A 24,581-nucleotide genomic window follows, 5' to 3' on the forward strand; every position below is an offset into this window, starting at 1 on the left:
TCTTGTGTGTTTTCTATTACTAGATTTCCATTACTCTGTGTAGGTATTAGGAGAAGGCAAAATCATTATAAAAGGAAGTTAGAAAATAAATAAATAATAAAATGAGGGTTAGGGAATAAAATGATGAAAATTATAAATAATTAATTAAGTAAATAATTCGGTAAATAATCATAAAGATAAGAAGTAAATAAAAACCAATAAATTTGAAAAATAAATAAGAAGAGAAAATAATAATGTAGTTAAGTAAATAAACAGATAAAATTAGGAAAATCAAAATAAAAAATTGAAATAAAAATAAATAAATTAACAATATAATAATGTGAAAATAAAATAAATAGATTAAGGTCACCTAGAAAAATTTAGGTTTAATTGAAAAAGTATGTTTGTTATTTCTATTTATTTTATGCTTGCTATATTTATCTAGTTTATTGATTGATTAAATCAGAAATGTTATTATTGTTAAGGGAATTAAAATGAGTTGTTTTGGAATGCATGAATTGAAATAGAAAATGAAAAAAGGGATAGGTTGTGATCTAGGGAAAGACTAATAAGGGTGGAAAGAACAAAGAAGGGAAATGGGGGAACCACAGTAGAGTTAGGATTAATCAGGACCAGGATAGCTAGGAGTTGTGTCTAAAAAGACAAACAAGTCAGGAGTTTAATAAAATGTATTCAACCGAGTAGTCTGGTAAAATTCAATTCGCCTAATTTTCTTGGGGGGCCTAATTTTATTGTATTGATTGTTTTGGGACTCGATTAGAACTGGTGTTCAGTATTTTCGGGATGGATAACAGAACCATTGGATTCATGTATAGTGACCAAAGAGATTGAGTGATTGCATTCATTATTATTTAATTGACGTCCCCGCTCTATGGCTTTGGTCAATTTTTGGATTGCTTCCTTGGAAATGTGTGAACGGCCTTGCGCATGGATTTGGCAACATAAACTTAATTGAAGATATAAATGAATGTAAAAGACTTAAGAAAAAAGAAGAGTCAGAGTCAGTTCTGGTCAGAGTCATTGTGTCAGTATCAGACTGTGTTCGTGTTCAGAGCTTACGTGTGATTGATGGTATGGGTGTTTGCTTGGGGTTTTGGGGATTGGAATATGGGAACAAGTATGACATTGGAGATTATATGGTATCGATTGTAGAGTAGCACTTGTAGGACAGGGATTAATTGATGGGTTGATAGATTGGTTGACTGTTATTACTTATTGAATAAAATAGTTTTCATAAAGAATTAAATTTTATTTGTAAAGAGTTTTTATTGAAATGTATTAAAAAGTTTTTAAAATATTATTGTGGCATGTTAGTACTGCATTTATTATTGAGTTGCCTAGAACTTACCCTAATCTAGATTGTCTTTTTAGATTAGAGAATTCTAATAGGGTTAGCAGCCAGTGAGGATGTGAATATTGTTTCCTAGCTTGAGATTGAATCTATTTAGTAGGAATTATTGTAAATTATGTTTAAATTATATGGGTCAACTGTTTCATTATACTGGAAATTGTATTTGGAATTCCCAATTAAGGGATGTATATTTTTATGTAGTTCGCTGCAAATGAATTAAATTTTTTGACTACATGTTCTGCATCGATTGGTTGGCTACTGTTATCAGGAAGCTGGGAACGGGATGTCACACACATGAATTATTACTATTAGGTTAACTAATTAATATTATATATATAATATATAAGCTAAGAATGTATATATACATATGTGTGAGTATGAACTGGACAAGAAATTGGGGCCAAAATTAAGAGAGTGCGGCCATGGGAAAATGCAGAAGTAAGTGGAGTATAGGGTGTCGATTTTTAAGATTTAAGGGTCATGATATATATAAAATATACTTATACATACACAATATATTTGTGGGCATTAAAACTGAAAGGTGTTGGGTTGAATTAAGAGGATAAACATATAGATGAGTCATGAATTAAGGAAGGAGGAGCTGTAGGAAACATTAAAAACGGTGAAGCGGTGGTGTGGGCTCCGAGTGAGGAGAAAAGAATTGTGTTGCCTCCCCGCCACTCGGCTGCATTTTTGGGATTCATTATCCCTGTAAATAGGGAGGGGTTTGAGGGATGAATTAATCCGCAAACAAGAAGAAAAATAAAAGAGAGAAAGGCGTAAAGAAAAAAAAAAGAAAAATTAAGAATCATATTATTTTAAGAGAAGAAAATTTGTGAAAAAAATTATTGGGGAATTTTGGAGAGATTTTAGGAATATTTTGAGACGATAAGAATTAGGAAATAAAGAAGATAGAAGGAAGGAATGGCAGGTTAAATACTAAAGAAATTGAGACTAAATCAAAGAAGTTTCGGAGGTATAATTTTGGAATTTTTGTAAATTATGAAATTTTAGTTTTAGAATTAATTTGAAACTATAATTAGAATATAATTAAAATATTATTTAAAATTTAAATAAATATATAAAATAATTCGAGATTTTATCTAAAATTAGGGACTAAAATAGAGAAAATAATTGAGGCTAAATTCTCAAATTTAGTATAATTGAGGCTAAATTCACAGTTAAGGTAAGAACAAAATTACTCCCTTGAATGCTTTTAATGTCATTTTTAGACGCACTTGAAAAATAAATTTTTGAAAAAATAGGAAAAGATGTTTTAACTAAATGTAGAAGTGTGTGTGTGTGTGTTTTCTTTAAATTTTCTGGAAATTAATGAATGTTTTCTTGGTTGAATTCGGCTAAATGATGTTTGCTAATGTGTTCGCTGTTTTAGGCTTAGGATTAAATCATCACTGAAGAGAAAATGTAATTTTAGTAAATTAAGGATAAATTGGTTAACATAGAATGTAAATAATTCATTGTGGATAATTAATTAAATAAGAAATTTGGTAAATTGACTTAAAGTGGAAATTAAATAGGAATTAAATAACAATAAATAAATTGGGTAAATTAGATCACTAGTATATCTAGAAAGGAAAGCTAGAATGGAATTTAGATGGAGGAAATAAAATATTAATAGAATAAAATGGAATTAAAATCACCTAGATAAGTTAGGAGTAAAGTAAAATGATATTTTGTATGCGTGTTACTTTTGTTATTTAATTTATATTATATTTATATTGTCTATTGATTGATTGAATTGATACAATTATAATTGTTAAAAGTTAAAATGAATCATGATAGATTGCACGAATTGAAATGAAAAATGGAAAAAGGGATAGGTTGTGAGCCGGCGAGCGACTGGTACATTATCGAAAGAACATGAAAAAAGAAATGGAAAAAAATACAATGAAGTTAGGAAGAATCAGGTTTGCAGTAGTTAGGGTGTTGTGTCTAACAAGAAAAATGAGTCAAAATTCTAATAAAACTTAACTCCACCAAGCAGTCTTTTTAAATCCGATTCATCTAGTTTTCGGGAGGAACCCTGATTGTATTGTATTGATTGTTTTAGGACTCGATCAGAGTACGGGTGCCGGTATTTGGGTTCCAGGTTTGAGATCGATTGTGAGACCCGACCCTGGTACCAAGTGGTAAGGTGTCAACCATTCATATCGTAACAAAACGACTAGGAAAATTTTAACAAATGCAGTGGACTAGATCCCTTGAAATGAAATCATAAGCGAAATCATTTTACATGAAATAATTAGAAACTATAAAAATTTAAAAGAAAACTTACATTATCTTCTATCACCTCAATTCTACCCAAGGCTAAGGAACACTCCTCACACCTCATATGACTATTGACCTTATTCGAGTTCCCTAACCTAAAAAAAAAAGTCTGGATTGTGGTAAGTTCCAGTCGACTTAGTAAGAGCAGTATTAGCATGCCACAATTAACTTTTAAAATTCTTTGTTAATGCATTAAGTGAAAAAATAGTTGTATTGCAATTCAATCTATTAAGAAAACCAATCCTAACAATTTAATCCTTCGATGCCACACAATTCTTAATGCCATTACCTATTTTTCAACATTGCAATATACTATAACAAATTCCAAACTCAATCAATCACATGCAATCCACTAACACACACAGAGAGGACTGATTCAAACTCACTGACTCTAACTATTCTTTTGACACAATTTTAATACAGGTTCTTAATCTTAATTTAAGTTTCACTGTTTACAATTCTACATGCATAGCCACGTACACTATTTCTAAGGAGGGCACCAAGGTGAGTGTGCAATCAATAACAATAACAATATATTACCCATAAAAACATGCAATAACTCTGTTCTTTCCCGACACCATCAGGCAATTTTCACTCTGATCACCATCATTCATGTCCTTGAGTCCTAGAACAATGGATAACAATCAGTTTAGAGTCATCGACTATTGAATCTGGCCCCATAACTAGAACCCAATAACAAGCACTCAAAGCCTAGTGGCTCCTTATTAACCTCAATATCGCTTCAAGAAAATCTGTGAACCAGATTTAGTCTAGACAACTTGGTGAGTAAGTTTTATTAGACATTTGACTCGTTCTCTTTTTAGACACAATCCCTAATGCTATCTTAGACCTAATTCAACTTAACTCTACTGTTTGCTTCATTTTCCCCTTCTCATGTTCTTCCCATAACGAACATGTCTCTCACTGTATCACTACCAATCCCTTTACCATTTTTCCTTACAATTAATGCATTCCATTTTCATTTTAATCCTTTAACAATAATAATCTTTCAATTCAATTAACATAAACGATGTAAATAAAATTATAACAACATAAATAATAAAAATCCTTTTTAATTGACCCTAAATTTTTAGTATTTAATTTTCATAATACTATACTTTTAGTTTAATTAAAATTTTCTCTAAATTTCCTATTTAAATTTCTAATGATAATTGATTTATTTATCTCAACTAATTTCTTTCTATTTCTTTATTCATTTCTTATTTGTTTTAGTTTCCTATTTCCTAATTTATTTTATTCCAATTCTATCTCAACTAATTTTACCTTTAATTCATCTTTATCTAAAATTTCATTCCTATGTTTTGTTTATTTTAATTTTTTTTCTTATTTCTAAACTCCATTTTATATGTTATTTAATTTATATGTTATTATATTTTTAGGCCTAGTTTAATTCTATTGTTTCTTTTATTTAGATATTCCAATATCAATTATTTTAGTTACCTAAATTATTATTTTTTGTTTTATTTCCTTTTAAATTTTCTTTTTCCCTAAGTTAGATTATTTCCAATTAATTTCAGTAAAATTCGTTTTCCCCTTATGTGATGCTTAAATCCAAAATCTAATATATTAAATACAAAAATAACATCAACATATGTAACAACATCAAGAAAAATGTTCATTAATTTTCAGAAAATCTCATGGACACACACACACACACTGTATATTTGATTAAAATAACACTTTTACATTTTTACAATAAAAATTGTTTTCTAAATACGTCTAGAAACAACATCAAGAGTGTACAAGGGAGTATTAGAAATGGATCCTTATTATCCAAACATTAGTAAGAATTCAAAATAATTTCTTGGGACTCATATACTCTATTATTTTTGTCTTGTTTAATTTTCTAAGTTTCTTTCAAAGCACTCTTCATCCTACACCAAAAAGTCACTAACTACATAAATTGGCCATAAAAGATGAGGAAGAAGGAGATCATTACAAAACCATATCACAAACCATCCTCATCAGAAGGGGTTTGTCATCATCCAAACATAGCCCAAACATATCAAGTTGCATTGGCTCATCTACTTCTTGGAAATTTCAAAAAATAAAGGTTAAAAATCTATCATTTGTTGTTGATTAACATCGAAGCCAACAATTAATAGAGAAGAAAAATAGTAAAAAGTCGTCATTTGAAACAAACCAGCATAATTAGGGGCACGAACTGTAGATAAGTGTTTGAACTCCAAAAAAGTTTTCAACATTAGGGACTCATAACCCAAAACATATGATAATAACTACCAATCACGATAAATTAACCATAGAGAGACTCTGATACAGATTTTACACCAGTCCACTCTCACGGGCTTGACACATAAACGGACACCTCCTATTTGGGGAGTTTATAAGAGCGTGTGTCCGATCATACTAACAAAATTAAAATGCATGTATTCACCATTAGACTTAATGCTCACATGACTATCTAATTAATTATGACAATGGTTCATCATATATACATTATACATGATTTCTTTTTCTTTTTAAAAAAACCCGACTTTACATTTTATTATACTCACATAGATGCCACATCGATAGACTATTAAATAAAAAAACCTTTACTTAGCACCAGTAATATCTGTGTGAGCATAAAGTCTAATGGTGAACACAGACATTTAAATTTGGAACAATTTTGAAATTACAATTCCCGCATGAAATTCACTCGAGATCAAGCACGTTGAATTGTGGAAGGGGGTCACTAACACAGTAAACAACAGATGGAGTCCACATATGCAAGACGCTTGCATATTGAAAACTCAAATAGGATCCTTCCGGACCAAGACAGCAGCAAACTCAAGGTGACAAATGTCCTAGGTCCAAGTAGCGTCTAGCAGTCTATCGTTACAAGTGCATATGTACCTGATATCTTTACTCCAAGAAAGAATACATGCAATTAAAACTCGATTGACTTAATTAATATTTTTACCACACATTCAATCGAGTTGATTTTGTCACCTAATTCTCCAAAATAGTACATTCTGAGGTTTAATTTCATTGGGTATGATGAAAAAGGAGAAGGAAATTTAATTTACACCTTTACAATAAACTACAATTGACTAATTCCATTTTTAGGATTAGGTTTGCCTGTTGGACGCCTCTGGAAAGGTCGAATAGGGGGATTTCATAACCTCATATATGACTTTGAACTGTCCTTTAGAGGCATCTTTGCATGATAAAATGCAATCAATTTAGAACAAACAAAAAAATGATAAAAAAGTAAATTGTGTGGAATAAAGCAGTAAAATAGAAGAATTTAGCTCATTTTGGACATATTAGGTAGTTCGCAGTTAAAACTACTTAGTAAGTTTTTATGTGTATTCGAGTCTAAGAGTTGTAAATTGCAATTCTAGCATAATGTTATGTTAAGAATTTATAATTTCGTATGTCAATTTTATTTTTCTCTTTCAAGTGTTTCTAATGTTAGAATGAAAATACTTTTTAAATCTATAGATCTGTAAAAACTAAACACAAAATCCGTACTAAATTATTGAGAAAAATAAGCAAAAGTGTATATGGATCCATCATGAAAAAATTGTTTGCGTCTGAGGATATAATCTTTCGAATCAACACGGTGCCTAAAAACTAATTTTTTCTAATGAAGGTATAATCTAGTGTCATAACCAAAGTACAAAGTTTATGACATGTCTTACAAAATAAATACAACTAAGGGATGAAACTCCTAATGAAACTACCATCATCTAGAGATGTAACACCCATATGAGTAGTGTGCTCTTGAAAAACCTTTGGTGGTAATCCCTTAGTGAGCAGATCTGCAATCATGGAGTTTGTTTCAATGTGCTCTTGAAAAACCTTTGGTGTAACACCCATATGAGTTTGTTTCAATGTGCCCTTAGTGAGCAGATGTAACACCCATATGAGTAGTGTGCTCTTGAAAAACCTTTGGTGGTAATCCCTTAGTGAGCAGATCTGCAATCATGGAGTTTGTTTCAATGTGCTCTATCAACATCTGCTTACTCTGAACTCTTTCTTTAACAATGAGGAAGTTAATATCTATATGGTTTGACTTCGTCGGGCTCCTGTTATTGTTAGAATACATAAATATAGATTTATTATTACAAAATAACTTTAATGGTCTTTCTATGCCATTAATAATACGCAGCCCAATGCCAAAATTTCACAACAATATTCCATAATTAGATGCCTCATAACAAGTTACAAACTCTACTATCATAATAGAAGAGGCTACAAGTGTTTGTTTAGCACTCTTCCAAGAAATAGCTCCCCCAGAAAGCAAGTATATATAGTATGATGTAGATTTTCTACTGTCTTGACATCCGACGAAATCAGAATCAGAATAACCAATGATCTCTAACTGATTTGACCTCCTATATGTGAGCATATAACCTTTTGTTCTCTGTAGATACTGCATGGCACGTTTGGCTATTTTGTAATGATCCATTCTTGGATTGCTTAAATATCTACCTATCATCCCCATAATGTACACAATATTCAGACGTGTACAAACCTTTGCATACATAAGACTTCCTACAATAGAAGCATAAGGAATCTTTTGCATATTTGTAGTCTTTAGGTCATTCTTAAGGCATTGACTAAAAGTAAATTTTTCTCCTTTAGACATAAAGGAGTCACCTGATTTACAATCCTGCATGCCAAACCTTTTAAAAACCATTTCGATATAGCTCTTTTGAGATAATTCAAGAATACCCCGAGAGTGATCCTAGTGTATCTAGATCCTTAATGTAAAATGGGCGTCCCCAAGATCTTTCATCTCAAACTTCTTTGTCAGAAATCTCTTAGTTTCATGCAATAAATCTATATCACTACTGGTAAGTTGTACGTCATCGATATATAAAAGCAGAAAAATATATTTACTCCCACTGAATTTGTGGTATACATAATTTTTCACTAAATTCATCTCAAAACCAAACGAAATGACAACTTGATGAAATTTTTGATACCATTGAAGTGATGCCTTTTTAAGCTTATAGATGGATTTCTTTAGTTTACAAACCATTTTATGTGCATCTCTAGATACAAAGTTTTCTGGTTACTCTATATAAATCGTCTCATTAATGTCATCATTGAGAAACACTGTCTTAACAACAATCTGATGTAACTCAAGATCAAAATGTACTACTAGGGCCATTACAGTCTTGAAAGATTATTTTGACAAAACTGGGGAGAAAGTCTCTTTATAATCGATGTTTTCTTTCTGTGCAAAACCCTTAGCAACAAGACAGGCCTTATACCTCTCCACATTACCTTTCGAATCTCTCTTGGTCTTAAATATCCATTTGCAACCAATGGGTTTCTCATCATTAGGTAATGAGACAAGATCCCAAATGTCATTATCCTTCATTAACTTTCTATTCATCCATGGCATCAATCCACTTTTGAGAGTTAGAACTTTCCATGACTTGACGGAAGTTGATAGGATCATCTTTCATTGTACCAATGTCAAACTCATGTTCTTAAAGATATACAATATAATCATTTGGAATTGTATTTATCTTATCTCTAATGGATCTCTTCAATGGCATAAATTCTTGAGGGTGTGAAATTTATGTTTCAGGAACAGTTTCTTGAACAGGAATAGGAGATACTATGACATTGTCTTGATATAAAGTTGTTTTTTGAACAATGTTAGGTATAAGAACCTGATCTTGATCATTATTAAGAGTAACTGAAGGAATAGGAATATCGACCCATTCCTCTTCAAAAACAAGGTCTCAAACTCTTTTTCCTCCCGCAAACTCAACATCCTCAAAGAACTGTGCATTTTCTGTCTTAAAAATTATCATAGCAGTGGAATCATAAAACTTGTAACTCTTGGATAGTTTGGAATAACCAACAAAATAACAACTAACAGTTCAGGAGTTCCCTTTTTTTTTCCTGTGGCCTATAAGGCCTGGCCTCAGCTGAACATCCCCATATGTGCAAATGTCTCAAACTAGGCTTTTTGCCCATCCAAAGCTCGTAAGGGGTCTTTTTGTTGCTTTAGTTGGAATTCTGTTGAGTAAATATGTTACGCTCTTTAATGCAGAAATAGAAATCACATTCTGTCTAAATGACGGTATAATAAAAGTCTCTTCTAAATCTAAATAAAATTCATTCCTTAATAACAATCTAAACTTGCTAATTGCTTCCACCTCAACTGGTTTACTATCGCCAACATAAATGCATATGGCACCATCACTTGGCTTACGCCAGCGGAGACAACCCTGCATAGATACACTGATATGAGTTGTGGCATCAGAATCTATCCTCCGGGTGTGTGTAGGTATAGATGTTAACTTAACCTCAGAACAAACAAAATGAAGAAGCATACCTTTTTTTGTACGCCACACATGATAATTAGCGCATTGCTTCTTCTGGCGTCCCGGAGCTTTACAGAAGAAACAAACATTTTTTGTTTGAATCTTTTGTTGCTTCTTCTATTGTACTAGAACCACAACAAATTTACCTATTTTCTTTTTCTTCTTTTTCTTATCCTTTGATATCACTACGAAATGAACATTCTCTGTCCTCTCAGATTTGAGTCTTTTTCCTATTGAACACAATGTGAAATGAACTCATTCAAATTCCATAATTCTTTCTAACAGTTATATGTTACCTTAAAATGATTGAACTTTGAGATCATTGCGAAATAAACACTCTCTATCCTCTCAGACTTGAGTTTTTCTCCTATTGAACACAATGTGAAATGAGATCATTTAAATTCCATGATTCTTTCTGACAGTTGTATATTACCTTAAAATGATTGACCTGTGGTGGAAGAGAAATCAAAATAAAGTACACAAGTACTTCTTCTGATAATTTCACTCTAAATGCCTTGAGCTTTGCATATACATTTGACATCTCCATTATGTGCTCTTTGATGTTTTGATTTCCTTAGTACCTCATTGAAACAAGAGTCGAAAAAAGTGTACATGCTTCGACCTTATTACTTATAGCGAAACATTGCTCTAGAGAATAAAAGAAATTTCTAGCTATTGTAATCTCATCGAACATAGTGCCCCAAAAAATTTCTAGAATGGCCTATTTCATAACTAACATACTCATACAGTTTGACCGATCCCATCTTTAAAACTCCTTTTCCTCAAGGGTACTGTCAGGAGTAATCGGATCGAGTTGATCAATCTGTAAAGCCCAATCCAAATCCATAACTCCAAGCACAAGTTGAATACTATTCTTCTATTGCTTGAAGTTTGTGTCATTAAACATTATGATGGAATTAACATTCGCGGTGATACTTCCAATAGAAAAGGAAGCTGAACAGAGAACATAAAAAAAATAATTAATACTCACACAAAACTGTAAATCATAAAATTTAATAACGAATTTTAAATAAAGGTATATTCTCAACTTAAGATATCAAACACTCTATTAACACTCAATCTTTGGACATAATATTAACTTGTAAGTAGTACCCTATAATATTAATACTCCATTAACAACTCAAGATACCACCAGACTTTCTTCTTCATGCAGCGGCTGTCGACAACTGATTTTCTTTCTTGTTTTCTACTTCATATATGTACATATATATACATCCTTAATATATATATATATATACGTATATAATTCTAAACTTCTGTATATATATACACATATATTTTTAATCTTCTGCATATATATATCTAATATATATATATTTCTAATCCTTATATATACATATATATTTTTTGCATATGTATTTCTGCATATATATATATATACATGAATTCAACCAAATAAAAAGTTAAAATTCAAAATCTAAAATTTTCAATCCAAAATCCAAAATCACAAAACAAAAAAAAAAATTGAATATCAAAAATCCAATACGAGAAAAGTTGTGATACCAAATGTTGGAATAAAAATACTTTTTAAATCCGTAGATCTGTAAAAACAAAACACAATCTCCTACTCAATTAATGAGAAAAGTAAGTGGAAGCGTACCTGAATTCATCACAGAATAATTGTTCGCGTCTGGCCGTATAATCTTCCAAATCAATACGGTGCTTAGAAACAAGTTTTTTTTCTGGTGACGAAATTTAAAAAAAAAAATACAATAGCAACTTTGTGATTCGGGGACCATAACCGACTTTTATATCGACAAACTTTTGCGATTCTCATTTTGCCTATCATAAAATGAGAATATTACAAAAATAGTATTTACAAATTACAAGCTCATACTTAAACCTAATTCATTAAGGCCCAAAACTGTTTAATTATATTTGATCACTTTTAAATGAGCCCATTAAGTTGATAACCTGATACGCATACCAAAACCTACATTAAACCCACATATTAGAAAAAATAAAACAATTAATGCCCATAACGTAGAACTCTTTGAGATTAAATTTGTATCTTTATTATCCAAACATTATTGAGAATTCAGAATAATTTTTTGGGACTCACATACTCTATTATTTTTGTCTTAGTTAATTTTCTAAGTTCCTTTAAAAGTGCTTTCTACCTACACCAAAAAGTCATTAAATACATAAATTAACCATAAAAGATTCGAAAGAAGGAAGATCATTACAAATGCATATCAGAAACCATCCTCATCAGAATGGGTTTGTATAAAGTCATCATCCAGACATATCAAGTTGCATTAGCTCATCTACTTCTTGGAAATTTAGAATTAAAAAAAAAAGGTTAAAAGTCGATCATTTGACGTTGATTAACATTGAAGCCAACGACTAACAAGGAGGAAAAATAGTGAGAAATCGTCACTTGAAAAAAACCAGCGTTACTAGGGGCATGGACAATAGATAAGTGTTTGAACTCCAAAAAAGATTTCAACCTTAGGGAATTATAACCCGCAACACCTAATAATAACTACCAATTTCGAGAAATAAACCATAGAGAAACTCTGATACAGTTTTTACAGCCAGTCTACTCTCGTGGGCTTAGTACATAAACGGGCACCTCCTATTTAGGGAGTTTATAACAACCTGCATCCAATTATACCAACTAAATTAAAATGTATGTATTCACCATCAGAATTTATGCTCACATGACTATCTGATTAATTATGAAAATGATTCATCATATATACATTATACATGATTTCTTTTTCTTTTCGTTACATTTTATTATACTCGCATAGATGCCACATCGATAGACTTTTAAATAAAAAAAACCTTTACTAGGTACCAGCAATAATCATGTGAGTATAAAGTCTAATGGTGAATATGGACATTTAAATTTGGAAAAATTTTGAAAATACAAGTTTCCTCTGGATCCAAAAATATAATTTGAGTGAAGTCGTAGAGCACAAAGACTTTTTATATATTCAACTATTAATTTAGTATTATTACTATAATTGAACATGTAATGTAACATGACACATAGAAAACATTTTTTATTATATATACTATTGAATAATATCGTCTATTATCATACAGACATATATTTAAAAATAAAAGTTTCGGCACTACATTCTAAATTTTACAATTGATGAGGGTGTCTTTGATTTTTAGAACGGAGCTACAAGAGTATTATTTTTTTCTATAAAATGTAAAAATATTGAGTTAGTGTGAATCATGTTTTTCTTTTTCTGGAGAAATACAAATCATATTTTTCTTTTTCTTTTAAAATAAAATAATGATAACAGTGGAAGTGAATTTTACCAAAAAGAAACCGAAAAACAACATTAAAAGTGGAGTGGGTGTATAAAAAAATTAATAGCCGTGAAAGTGAAGAATCGCGCAGGCAATATTATTATTACAGGTAAAAAAATATTGTTAAAATTACTTGAAACCACTGCATATCATATTTCATATTTATATATAAATATACACATGTATAGTGTACACAAATTGCGATTCTTTGAACGTTGACCCACAATTTAAGAGAAGAAAAATCGAGAAATGACAATCATACGCCACCTCCCATTGCTCCTCCTGCTAGGCCTATTTTTCTCTGCCACAGCTTATGGAGAGTCCTCCAGAGAAATTTATGGAAGGCCACCAAACGTAAGTATACCCTTTATCCTTCAAAAATTCCCTCTCTCATCTTTATCTCCATGCCTTGGAATTTAGATCTCACTCCATTTTATCGTTGATATAATTCATTCCTTACCCTTGTACATTTCATCTGAAAAAATAAAGTTGACCAAATCTTATATTTAATGGTTGTTAACTGCTTTCATACATAAAAGACTTTGTGTATACACTCTGCATATAAAAACAGGGGGGCAATGTGTGGCTCCGACAACCTCTACTATCACTGTGACTTTGGAGAATGCACACGGTGCTTCCGTGCAGGTCCCAAACATCAAATCATGGGGCTTGATAGGTCCCAAGCACACATATTTCCAACCCAATAGATATCTTCGATGGTGTACACCCCTGCATAGCGCCGCCCATCTGCCGAATCAAGGTGACATCTATTGGTTCAGGGCCTTTCCCTCACTAGTATTGCAGCTATATGGATGCCACTTCCACTGGACTCAATGAGAAATGTTATAAAACTCAATTTCGTGTGAATCAGTGACTTTCTAGAATCTTGCTGTCCTACAAGCTCTCTGTCGTCGTTGATAGATGCTTGTGTTTAGATGGTACAGCAAGAAGTGATGGGCACTTTGATGTTGAAAATTCTGAGTAATTGGTTGTTTGATGAAGTTTCCTCTTTCAGTTATGATATGAATGTTGTTGGATCGATGAGTGATACAAGAATTTACATTTGTAGTTCTTGGTCGCATTTAAAATCGATCAGGTTATTAAGTTTAAATCAAATAAATAAAAATATTTAAATAAATTATAACTAATTAAAAATCATTTAAATTTCAAATTTTGAGTTCAGATTTTATTAGTTTGACCAATAAGCATATTCTTGCTTCTTTTTTCATCAAAAATACATTTCAATATTAATATCTATAAACTCATAATAGTTTAATTTTGGTTTGAAATTAAGTTCATATTTTATTTTAAATTTGAGTTTACTTAATATGGATAAAGGAAATGGAAAAAAGAACTCACTAAGGAACAAAATTTGAACAAGCTTAAATTCGCAATTCAATAATTGCAATGTAGAATGAAATACTAATAAGTTTCAAAATTTTATTATATCACAAATATTATTTATTTAGTTTGTTAATGGACAAATCAATACAATTATAAATCTCAAAACTTAATTCCTCAGGACTCAAAGTTTAATTTCTTTAACTCAAGAATTTTTTTCTAAAAAAAATCATCTATTGCTTCTATTTTGGTCAAATCGAAATTAAAATGTAAAACAATCAATGTTAGCAATCCTCAAGTGTATTTTGCTCGTTGCCAACCCTCATCAAGTATAGAAGTAGGGATGTTATAAGAGGAGAGACAGTGGCGAAACCATTCATGTTTCATGCACTGCTGGAAGTTAAATGAACATCAATGATGGTTAATGCATTTGACAGGCACACACGCACATGACATGACATGACACTAATATTATTTACCCTAACTTTTCTTCATTTTCCTGCCAAAAAGGTGTGCAAAAACTCACCTCACACGAGAACAAAGAAAATTCCTACTCCTCAAGGTAAAAGAACTTTCTTACTTCTCAAGAGCTAGGGCTTCCATGCCATATTACTACTAACATTTTAACCACAAAAGGTAGAATTGAGTTGAATCCAAAGTTTATTTGGACCGATTTTCTTTATATTAAAATTTGGGTAAGTTTGATTTTCAAAATTTAATGATTAAAATATCTATTGGGCTTATCATCACTCTACAAATGGGATCATGACACTCACTCGATAATGTAAACCTTTTAATTTCTTTTATAAAAAACAACTATTATAAGGTAATTTGGAACAATTGAAATACATAATTGCTTGCACAAAAAGCTAATCCAATTGACAATTTATCAAACAGGCATTATTCAAGATTTTCTATGGAATCGTAATCCAATTGACAAATTTGGAAGAACTTACTTCAATCATCCGAGCTATATTCACTAGATTCTGGCATATGAGGTACAACAGCACAACAAAATGATTCCTTGTCTTTGAGAAGAAGACAACTCCTGCCTAAATTTCGCTCGAGATCAAGCACATTGAATTGTGGAATGGGGTTACTAACACAATAAATACCGGATGAAGTCCACATATGCAAGACGCTTGCATATTAAAAACTCGAATAGGATCCTTCCGGACCAAGACAGCAGCAGGCTCAAGGTGACATATATCCTAGGTCTAAGTAGCATTTGGCATGCTGTCGTTACGAGTGCATGTAGACTGGATACCTTTCCTCCACATGCGATTAAAGCTCGATTGACGTTATTAAAATTTTACACTACATATTCAATCGAGCTAATTTTGTCACCTAATTCTCCAAAACAGTGCATTCTGAGGTTTAATTTCATTTGATATAATGAAAAAGAAGAAATTGAAAATTTATTTGCACAATTAAAGTAAACTACAATTGACCAATTCCTTGTTTAGGATTAGGTTTGCCTGTTGGACACCTTAGAAAAGATCGAGTGAGGGGGATTTCATAACCTCATATATGACTTTGAAGTGCCCTTTAGAGACATCTTTCCATGATAAAATACAATCAGTTTAAAACAAACAAACAAACGACAAAGAAGTAAATTATGGGGCATAAAGCGGTAAAACAGAAGAATTTGGCTTATTTATAACTATCTTAAAATGTTACCAAAATTTATAACTATCATCTTTTACGTATTATGAAAATTTAGCTTATTTTAGGATATATTAGGTAGTTACCAGATTAGAACTATTTAGTAAGTTTTTTGTGTATAACCGAGTCTAAGAGTTACAAATTGTGATTCTAGCATAATGTCACGTTAGGAATTTATAATTTCTTATGTCACTTTTATTTGGTTCTTTCGTGTGTTTTTAATGCCCATAACGTAGAACTCTTTGAGAATCTATTTGTATCTTTATTATCCAAACATTATTGAGAATTCAGAATAATTTATTGGGACTTATATTCTATTATTTTTGTCTTGTTTAATTTTTTAAGTTTATTTCAAAGTGCTCTCGTCCTACACCAAAAAGTCATTAAATACATAAATTGGCCATAAAAGATTCAGAAGAAGGAAGATTATTACAAATGCATATTAGAAACCATCCTCATCAGAATGGTTTGTCTAAAGTCATCATCCAGACATACCAGGCATATCAAATTGCATTGGCTCATTTACTTCTTGAAAATTTAGAAAACAAAAGGTTAAAAGTCGATCATTTGATGCTGATTAACATGCAAGCCAACAACTAACAGAGAGGAAAAATAGTAAGAAGTCGTCACTTGAAAAAATCCAATATAACTAGGGGCATAGATTGTAGATAAGTATTCAAACTCCAAAAAAGTTTTCAACGTTTGGGACTCATAACCCGCAACATCTGATAGTAACTACCAATTGCGAGAAATTAACCATAGAGAGAGTCTGATACAATTTTTACAGCCAGTCCACTCTTGCGGGCTTGGTACATAAACGGACACCTCCTATTTGGGAACTTTATAAAAATCTGTATCCAATCATACCAACTAAATTAAAATGTCTGTATTCAGTACCAAACTTTATACTCACATGACTATCTAATTATTATGACAATGGTTCATCATATATACATTATATACGATTTCTTTTTCTTTTTATTAAACCTCGACTTTACGTTTCATTATATTCACATAGATGCTACATCGATACTTTTAACTAAAAAAACCTTTACTTAAAACCAGAAATAACCATATGAGCATAAAGTCTAATGGTGAATATGAACATTTAAATTTGGAAAAATTTTGAAAATACAATTTTTCTTTGGATACAAAAAGTATGTATAGGTAATTTGAGTAAAATCGTAGAGTCCAAAGACTTTTTATTTATTAAACTATTAATTTAGTATTACTATTATAGTTGAACGTGTAATGTAGCTGGACATTTAGAAATATTTTTTTATTATATATAATATTAGATAATATCTTTATTATCATAATAGTTCTTGTTACTTTTTTTTATGCATTTAATTATACTCACAATAAGCATATTCTTGTTACTTTTTTTTAATTAAAATACAAATTTTTTATATTAATAATTATAAATTCATAACAGTTCAAACTGAGTTTGAAATTCATTTAATGTTTTATTTTAAATTTGAGTTTACTGAATATGGAATAAAAGAAATGAAAAAAGAACTTACTAAGGAGCCCAATTCGAACAAGCTTAAATTCGCAACTCAATAATAACAATATAGAATAAAATACTAATAAACTTCAAAAATTTATGATATTACAAATGTTATGTATTTAGTTTGTTAATAGACAAATCAATGCATTTATAAATTTCTTATCTTAATTCCTTGAGACTCAAAGTTTAATTTTGTTAACTAAAGAATTTTTTTTTAATAACTCTGACTTCAATTTTGATCAAATCTAAATTGAAATGTAAATACAATCAACCTTAACAATCCACAAGCATGTTTTGCTAATTGCCTAACCTCATCAGATATAGAAGTAGGGATGTTATGAGGAGGTGCTCGTTGCCAGCCCTCATCAGATATAATAGTAGGGATGTTATAAGAGGAGAGATAGTGGTGAAATCATTCTTGCTTCATGCTGGAAGTTAAATGAACATAAATGATGGTTAATGTATTTGATAGGCACACATGAATATGACATGACATAACACGACACTAATATTTTTTTCGATAAAAAAATACCCAAAAACTAACGTAACACAAGAACAAAGAAAGTGCTACAAAAGAAAATTTTTTCTTTATTTTTTCAATAAAAAAATATCCAAAAACTCACGTCATACAAAAATAAAGAAAGTGCTACAAAAGATAAAGAACTTCCTACTCCTCAAGAGCAAAGGCTTTCATGCCATGCTAGCGCTATCAGTTTAACCACAAAAGATAGAATTCAGTTGAATTCAATATGTATTAAGATTGATTTTCTTTACATTAAAATTTAGATAAGTCCAAGTTTCAAAATTCAAAGATTAAAATTTCTATTGGGTTGATCATCATCCTAAAAATAGGATAGCAACACTCACTCTATAGTGCAAACCTTTTAATTTCTTTTTCAAGAACAACTGTATTATAAAGTAATTTGAAACAACTGAATGACATAATTACTTACACAAAAAGTTAAAAGAGGAATGTCCAACTTATCAAACAGGCATAATTCAAGATTTTTTATAAAATTCCAATCCAATTGACAATTTTGGAAAAACATACTTCAATCATCCGAGCTATATTCACTAGATTCTGGCAGAGGAGGTACAGCAGCACAGCAAAATGACTCTTTGTCTTTTAGAAGAAGACAACTCCCGTCTGAATTCCACTTGAGATCAAGTATGTTAAATTGTGGAAGTGGATTACTAACGCAGTAAGCACCAGATGGAGTCCACATATACAAGTGTGAGCTCCCAGTGCAAAGAACAAGACGTGTGCATATTGGGTCCCATGCAGCAGCTCGAATAGGATCCTTCTGGACCAAGATAGCAGCAAGCTCAAGGTGACGTACATCCCAAATCCAGAGAGTGGTTGGCATGCTGTCATTACGAGTACATATATACTGGCTATCTTTGTTCCAAGACAGAAGACCTGCAATTAAAGTTCGATTGATTTTATTTTTTTACCATATTCTTCAAAATGGTGTATTCTGAGGATACATTTCATTAGATACAATGAAAAATGAGAAAAGGAAATTTATTTGCACCATTGCAGTAAATTACAACTGACCAATTCCTTGTTTAGGATTAGGTTTGTCTGCTGGAGGCTTCTGGAAAGGTAGAGTGAGGGGAACTTCCATAACCTCATATCTGACTCTGAAGTGTCCTTCAGAAGCATCTTTGCATGATAACATATGATAGGTTCAGAACAGACAAACAAATGACCAAGGAGTATAACGTAGGGCATTAAACAGTAAAATGGAAGATTTGTAATATTTTGAAATATTACCAAAGTTTGTAACTTTCATTTTTTATATATTGTGAATAGTTAACTTATTTAGGACATATCAAATAGTTCACAGGTTAGAAATATTTAGTAAGTTTTTGTGTATTTTCGAGTCTAAAAGTTGCAAATTCCGATCCTAGCTTATCCTATTAGGAATTCATATTCTCTAACGACAATTTTATATTCCTCTTTTGAATGTGGTTAATGTCCATACCTAAAGCTCTTTGAGATTTGATTTGTATGCTTATTATCCAAACATTATTCAGAATTCAGAATTACCTCTTGAGACTCAGAAATTTTGTTCTTTTTTTCTTGTTTTAATTTTCTTTGTTTCTTTCAAAACTCTCATCATCCTACATCACAAAGTCACTAAATTCATGGATAGGCCATAAAAGATTAGCAGGAAGGAAGGTCATTACAAAACCTTACTAGAAACCATCCTCACCAGAATGGCTTTGTATAAAGTCATCATCCAGACACAGCCCAGACATATCAAGTTGCAATGGCTCATCTATTTCCTGGAAAATTTTAGAAAGCAAAAGGTTAAGTCAACCATTTGCCATTGATTAACATCAAAGCCAACAACCTAACGGAGGGAAAATAGTGAAAGTCATGTACCTTAAAAACAGCAGCATAACAAGGGGCCCGAACAGTAGATAAGTGCATAAACTCAACAAAAGTTTTCCATGTTAGGTGATTCAGAACCCGCAACATCTGATCATAGCTACCAACTGCAAGAAATTGACCACATGGAGACCATGATACAGTTTTTACACCCAGTCCACTCTCATAGGCTTGATACTTAAACAGACACCTCCCATCTGGGGAGTATATAAGAACCTGTATCAAATCATACCAACCATAAGCTTTTGAAATTTTCCAGTCAAGAACATTAAAAATTAGCCTGTGCAAGAGCAGTCTACTTTCTTACAAATTGATACGCAAAAAAACCAATTAGGTTGATTTGGATATGACAAAGGAAAATGAAGAGCTTGTGAGAATATGTAAATATCAGGTTCCATTTGTTAATCAAATAACAATGTGCAACCACTGATTTCACGTTAAGAAAATGGAAATCAGCAAGGTCAGAAATTATCTCTACCATAACTTATAAGCAAAAATGGGCCTAAGTAACCTAATAACATACATATAATATTACATAGAGGACATGTCTCCTTAATCATGCGTAAAGCAGGAGAAGGTTGTTTACCTTGTACTCAAGAGGTGAATCCCACATTACAATGGCACTATCATCTGGTGACCATTCAATATCAGCCAAATCCAGCGTGTCAACAGCAAAAATACCCATGATCTCCCATGTTTGACAAGATAGCAGATTTACATAGTCTTTGCAGTCACGCCTGGTGCAGATTGCCGCGAATTTTCCATCTTGAGTGAATGAGACTCCCTTGGAAGCATGTTTTGGCCATTGAACATGAACACATGCTGTGTTCACCAAAGACCAAACTGTTAACCTCAATTGGAAATCTGATGTAGTAAGTATATGACGACTATCAGGGCTCCACCTAGCATAAGCTATACCAGCAGGCCCTTCATCTATTTTGCATGTCCATTCAGGTTGGGTTAATGACCATGCCTGTATCATCGGTCTCTTAAAGAGGCCACAAAGAATGTATTCAGAATCAAGAGCCCACTCTATGTAGCTTATCTTATCCAAGCATGAGAACAGCTGCACAACCTGCATCAGACAAAGCAAAAGATACATTCCCCATTAGGCTGCAAAAAGGTCCTGAGTAGCAACTCTATATACATAATGCACAACCTATTGGATAGAGTACAAAACAGCCCAAATTCCAGAAACAGTTAAAGTGGCACAAGTTTCCAACTTCAGATTTTGTTTTAATGCCTTCAAGCATGCATCTCCCTTTTCCGCATGGCGCCTAAACTTGGCCTGTATCCATTATCTCTTCGCCATTTTCCACAATGCATCTGTTACTCTGTCTATAGAATTAAGCAGAATATCAAATTGCCCATACCCCTGACTCTGCCAAACTGTATATACTATATAATTACAGCCATCACTCCCTTGTCAAAACTAAGCTCTCTATCCTTTCCCAGATACCAAATAGAGCAACGCAGATATCAAAATTCATGTTGAATCTCATATATAATATCAACCTTAATCTATGGTACCAGATTTTCCTTTCATTATATTCAAGTTGATATTGCCCTATATGTTGAATCCATGTTCTGAATGTCTATCCTTTCAGCTAAATTGCTCACAAAGTGGATTAACAATCTAACTGGCTAATTAAAGCTAAATAATAAAAATGAGAGTACTGCAGCTCCAAGAATCAGAGTTGCAGTTCATATTTTTTGATAATTACACATTTTCGAAACAAGAAAACTACAAATCTGAACCGAGTAGACAGAGGAGAAAAGCATAAAATTCTTCTTTTGGCTTTTTCCTTTTTGGTTCCCTCCTTCTCCTCAGTGTCCAAAGAATGACGATGAGAGAAAAATGCTTGACTAAACCAAAATTCAAAGGACTCGAAGTACCTTGAACGACAAAGTATCGCGAATGACGAGGCGGTAATCAACCGCAACAGCAATGTAACGAGCGTTCGGCGAGAAACAGCAAGGCCCGGTCTGCCTGTAAGCCTCCGTGAACTCCATCGAGTTAAGATTTCTGATAAATCAGTGACTACTGTTTCTAGCTTCCTGTAATGCGTGGGATTCTTGCATCATTACCATTTGAAGTGAGCATGGCGACGCTCCAGAGTCGAGTATGGCGTGGACAGGAGTTTTCAAAATTTTCACTGAGACGGAGATTGAGAAAGAACAGGTTTGACTATAAAAGGAAAGTACAGCGCTGCATCTGCCAAGGTGCCTTGGGTATATGGGCTCAACTGTTCCATTAGGCATAGGCCCACTAATTAATAAATATATATATATATATAATAACTTATTGTTTCACAATATTGTACAAGTTTTTAAATTATTTCAATACAAAATTTAGATTTGCTCTAGACAAACGTGAAAATTAAAAAGAATATAATTTTTTAATTTATAATAAATTTTTTAATAATTTCATATTTCATTAATAAAATTTACCAAAATATATATCAACAGTCATTTTATATATTTGAATGTTGAGATATGCATGCATATATAACATTATGTTTTGGTATTAAATTATTTCTCAGGGTAAAAATATGTTAGGGATAAATAATGTAAATTGGGGATATAATTGATTTAAATAAAAAAATATTATGAATAAATATATTTATAATTGTTTTAATTATATAATTGTGATTAACAAACAAAACATATTAATATATGTAATATAATAGTTATTACATTATACGCCTCTCTTATTGAAAAATTATTCCCTCAAATCAAATAATTAATTAAAATATCTGAATTTTTAATTTAAATAAAAAATGGTCATACCATTTTACTTACATAAATAAATAATTATTTGTTTAAAAATTTATTACTTTATAATTTTAATTATTATATATTGATAATATTAATAAATATTCAAATAAAGGAAATTTATTAAATATAATTTTTTTTACTTTTAAAAACTTAATCACATTATATTTTTTTTTATATATTAGGTGCACAGATTAAGAAAAAAAGTGATTAAAACTAACTTAAACATTATTTCAATTAGCATTTAAACAAAATAAACTAGGAACACGGTGCGTTTGGGCAGCTCAGCGCATTGCCGCCCTAAATTAAAGAGGTTTAAGTATTAGTACCTAAAACCTTCCAACCGCAGAGAAAACAGAGAAACCCAAATTCATTCGCTAAGCCGCCGGGAGCACCATCCCTACCAACACTCTCCCCACCATTATTGTTACTCGGCTGCTCTCTGAGTTCGAGTCCTGCCAGTTTTCTCTCTAACGCATAAAAAGGTTTCTCTCTTTGGTGCTCTCACCGATCGTTCACTCGTCTCTCTTCTAAACACACAGTCTCATCCGCGCGAATTCTCTCAGGAGTCGGGCAACATACGCATCATTGAACTGTAGCTTATCGAGTCTTTTTCTCTTCCCCGCGGCAAGCGTCTCATCCCTCCGCAAGTTCCTTCAACTGCGTAAACTCAATCTCCCGTTGTATTCGCTGTTTTACTCGCCTGTTTGCGTGTCGTGATATTGTTTGCCCTATTGGTTTCTTCATATGGTGTCTAATCCTCCATAGATTTATAGGTTTACAGAAAGGTTTAAACGCTATGGCCACGTCAATAGTTTCACAGTTACAACGAATCAAATCCGCGGTACAAGTTGGTTCGGACCCAATCAAGAGGCCCTTCACTCGCCCGTCCATTCTCTACAGTCCAAAAGATGCTGCCGACATTGATATCGACTCCATTTTGGGAGTTGCCCTCTCAGGTCAGCTAGGTTACTCGTTTGTTTGTTTGTTTGTCTGTCAGGGAAAATCGTCCTTTCAGAATATGTTTTATGGTGGTCTGCGAATAATCATGTGTTTAGTGCAAGCAAACTATCGCAGTTAACTTAGCCGTCTGATACTGGTTTTAACTTAGTTCAGTTCTAAGACTTGATTTTTGCTTTTTTTTTTTTTAAAAAAAAAAACTCCATGTTTAGGCTTATTTGTCTGTTTCACATTCAGAAATAAAGTTTTGAATTTACTACAGTTTCAATCTTTCAGCGAAAGAGTTTTGAGTTTGCTACAGTTTAAGAATTGAACCTTTATTTATCTTTGCTTCACTTACCTTGAAGTCGTTATGAGTGTGTTTCAAATTCAAGCAAGATTTTTGTATTTATTCATATACAGATTTGTTGATGTTGTAAATTGGCTTAATTGAGTATGTGGTGTGTGTAATGCAAATTTCAGGTCTTGAAGCACTTGTTAAAGCAGATGAGCGTTTTAGGAACTATAAAAATGACTTGTTTAGTAATAAAACTAGAGAATTGGATAGAGAGTTGATGAACAATGAGGAGAACAGTCGCATCGATGAATCTATTAGTTTATACTTACAGTTACTCTCAGGTTATCTCCATTTACCTGCATCTCTGCAGACACTTGAGTACTTGATTAGAAGATATCAGTGAGTAT

General features: G+C 31.9%; 2 protein-coding genes and 1 long non-coding RNA gene across 3 annotated transcripts in view; 2 read left to right on the top strand and 1 right to left on the bottom strand.

The window, feature by feature from the left end:
• Positions 1–11,888: 11,888 nt before the first annotated feature.
• LOC148239766 (uncharacterized) lies at positions 11,889–14,269 on the top strand. The gene is made up of 2 exons (XR_015816532.1): positions 11,889–13,602; positions 13,820–14,269. It is a non-coding gene; the product is annotated as an uncharacterized LOC148239766 (long non-coding RNA).
• Positions 14,270–18,633: 4,364 nt separating this feature from the next.
• LOC110820579 (Transducin/WD40 repeat-like superfamily protein) lies at positions 18,634–22,319 on the bottom strand. Its single transcript, XM_022050091.2, has 6 exons — positions 22,059–22,319; positions 20,749–21,237; positions 20,157–20,378; positions 19,984–20,056; positions 19,323–19,430; positions 18,634–19,184 (listed from the first exon to the last, which is right to left on the bottom strand). Exons 1-6 carry the CDS (start codon positions 22,173–22,175, stop codon positions 18,817–18,819), a joined length of 1,377 nt encoding a protein of 458 aa, XP_021905783.1. The 5' UTR covers positions 22,176–22,319; the 3' UTR covers positions 18,634–18,816.
• Positions 22,320–23,263: 944 nt separating this feature from the next.
• Positions 23,264–24,581, top strand: part of LOC110820475 (ARM repeat superfamily protein) — a 32,683-nt gene continuing 31,365 nt past the window's right edge. The window contains exons 1-3 of the mRNA XM_088211917.1: positions 23,264–23,601; positions 23,714–23,896; positions 24,360–24,573. Of these exons, the coding sequence (XP_088068043.1) occupies positions 23,737–23,896; positions 24,360–24,573 (374 nt within the window). The 5' untranslated portion in view covers positions 23,264–23,601; positions 23,714–23,736. The remainder of the gene's footprint in view (positions 23,602–23,713; positions 23,897–24,359; positions 24,574–24,581) is intronic.

This window comes from Carica papaya, chromosome 9 (assembly GCF_054855325.1).
Source record: "Carica papaya isolate Zhongbai chromosome 9, ASM5485532v1, whole genome shotgun sequence".
Classification (NCBI taxonomy): Eukaryota; Viridiplantae; Streptophyta; class Magnoliopsida; order Brassicales; family Caricaceae; genus Carica; species Carica papaya.

What these genes read in the sequence shown, in the direction of transcription:
- LOC110820579 (XM_022050091.2), bottom strand. Translation starts at nt 22,175, where the DNA reads ATGGAGTTCACGGAGGCTTACAGGCAGACCGGGCCTTGCTGTTTCTCG. An exon ending in GCGATACTTTGTCGTTCAAG is followed by an intron (nt 21,238 to 22,058) that starts GTACTTCGAGTC and finishes TGTCTGATGCAG; the next exon opens with GTTGTGCAGCTGTTCTCATG. An exon ending in CTTTATACAAAGCCATTCTG is followed by an intron (nt 19,431 to 19,983) that starts GTGAGGATGGTT and finishes TATCATGCAAAG; the next exon opens with ATGCTTCTGAAGGACACTTC.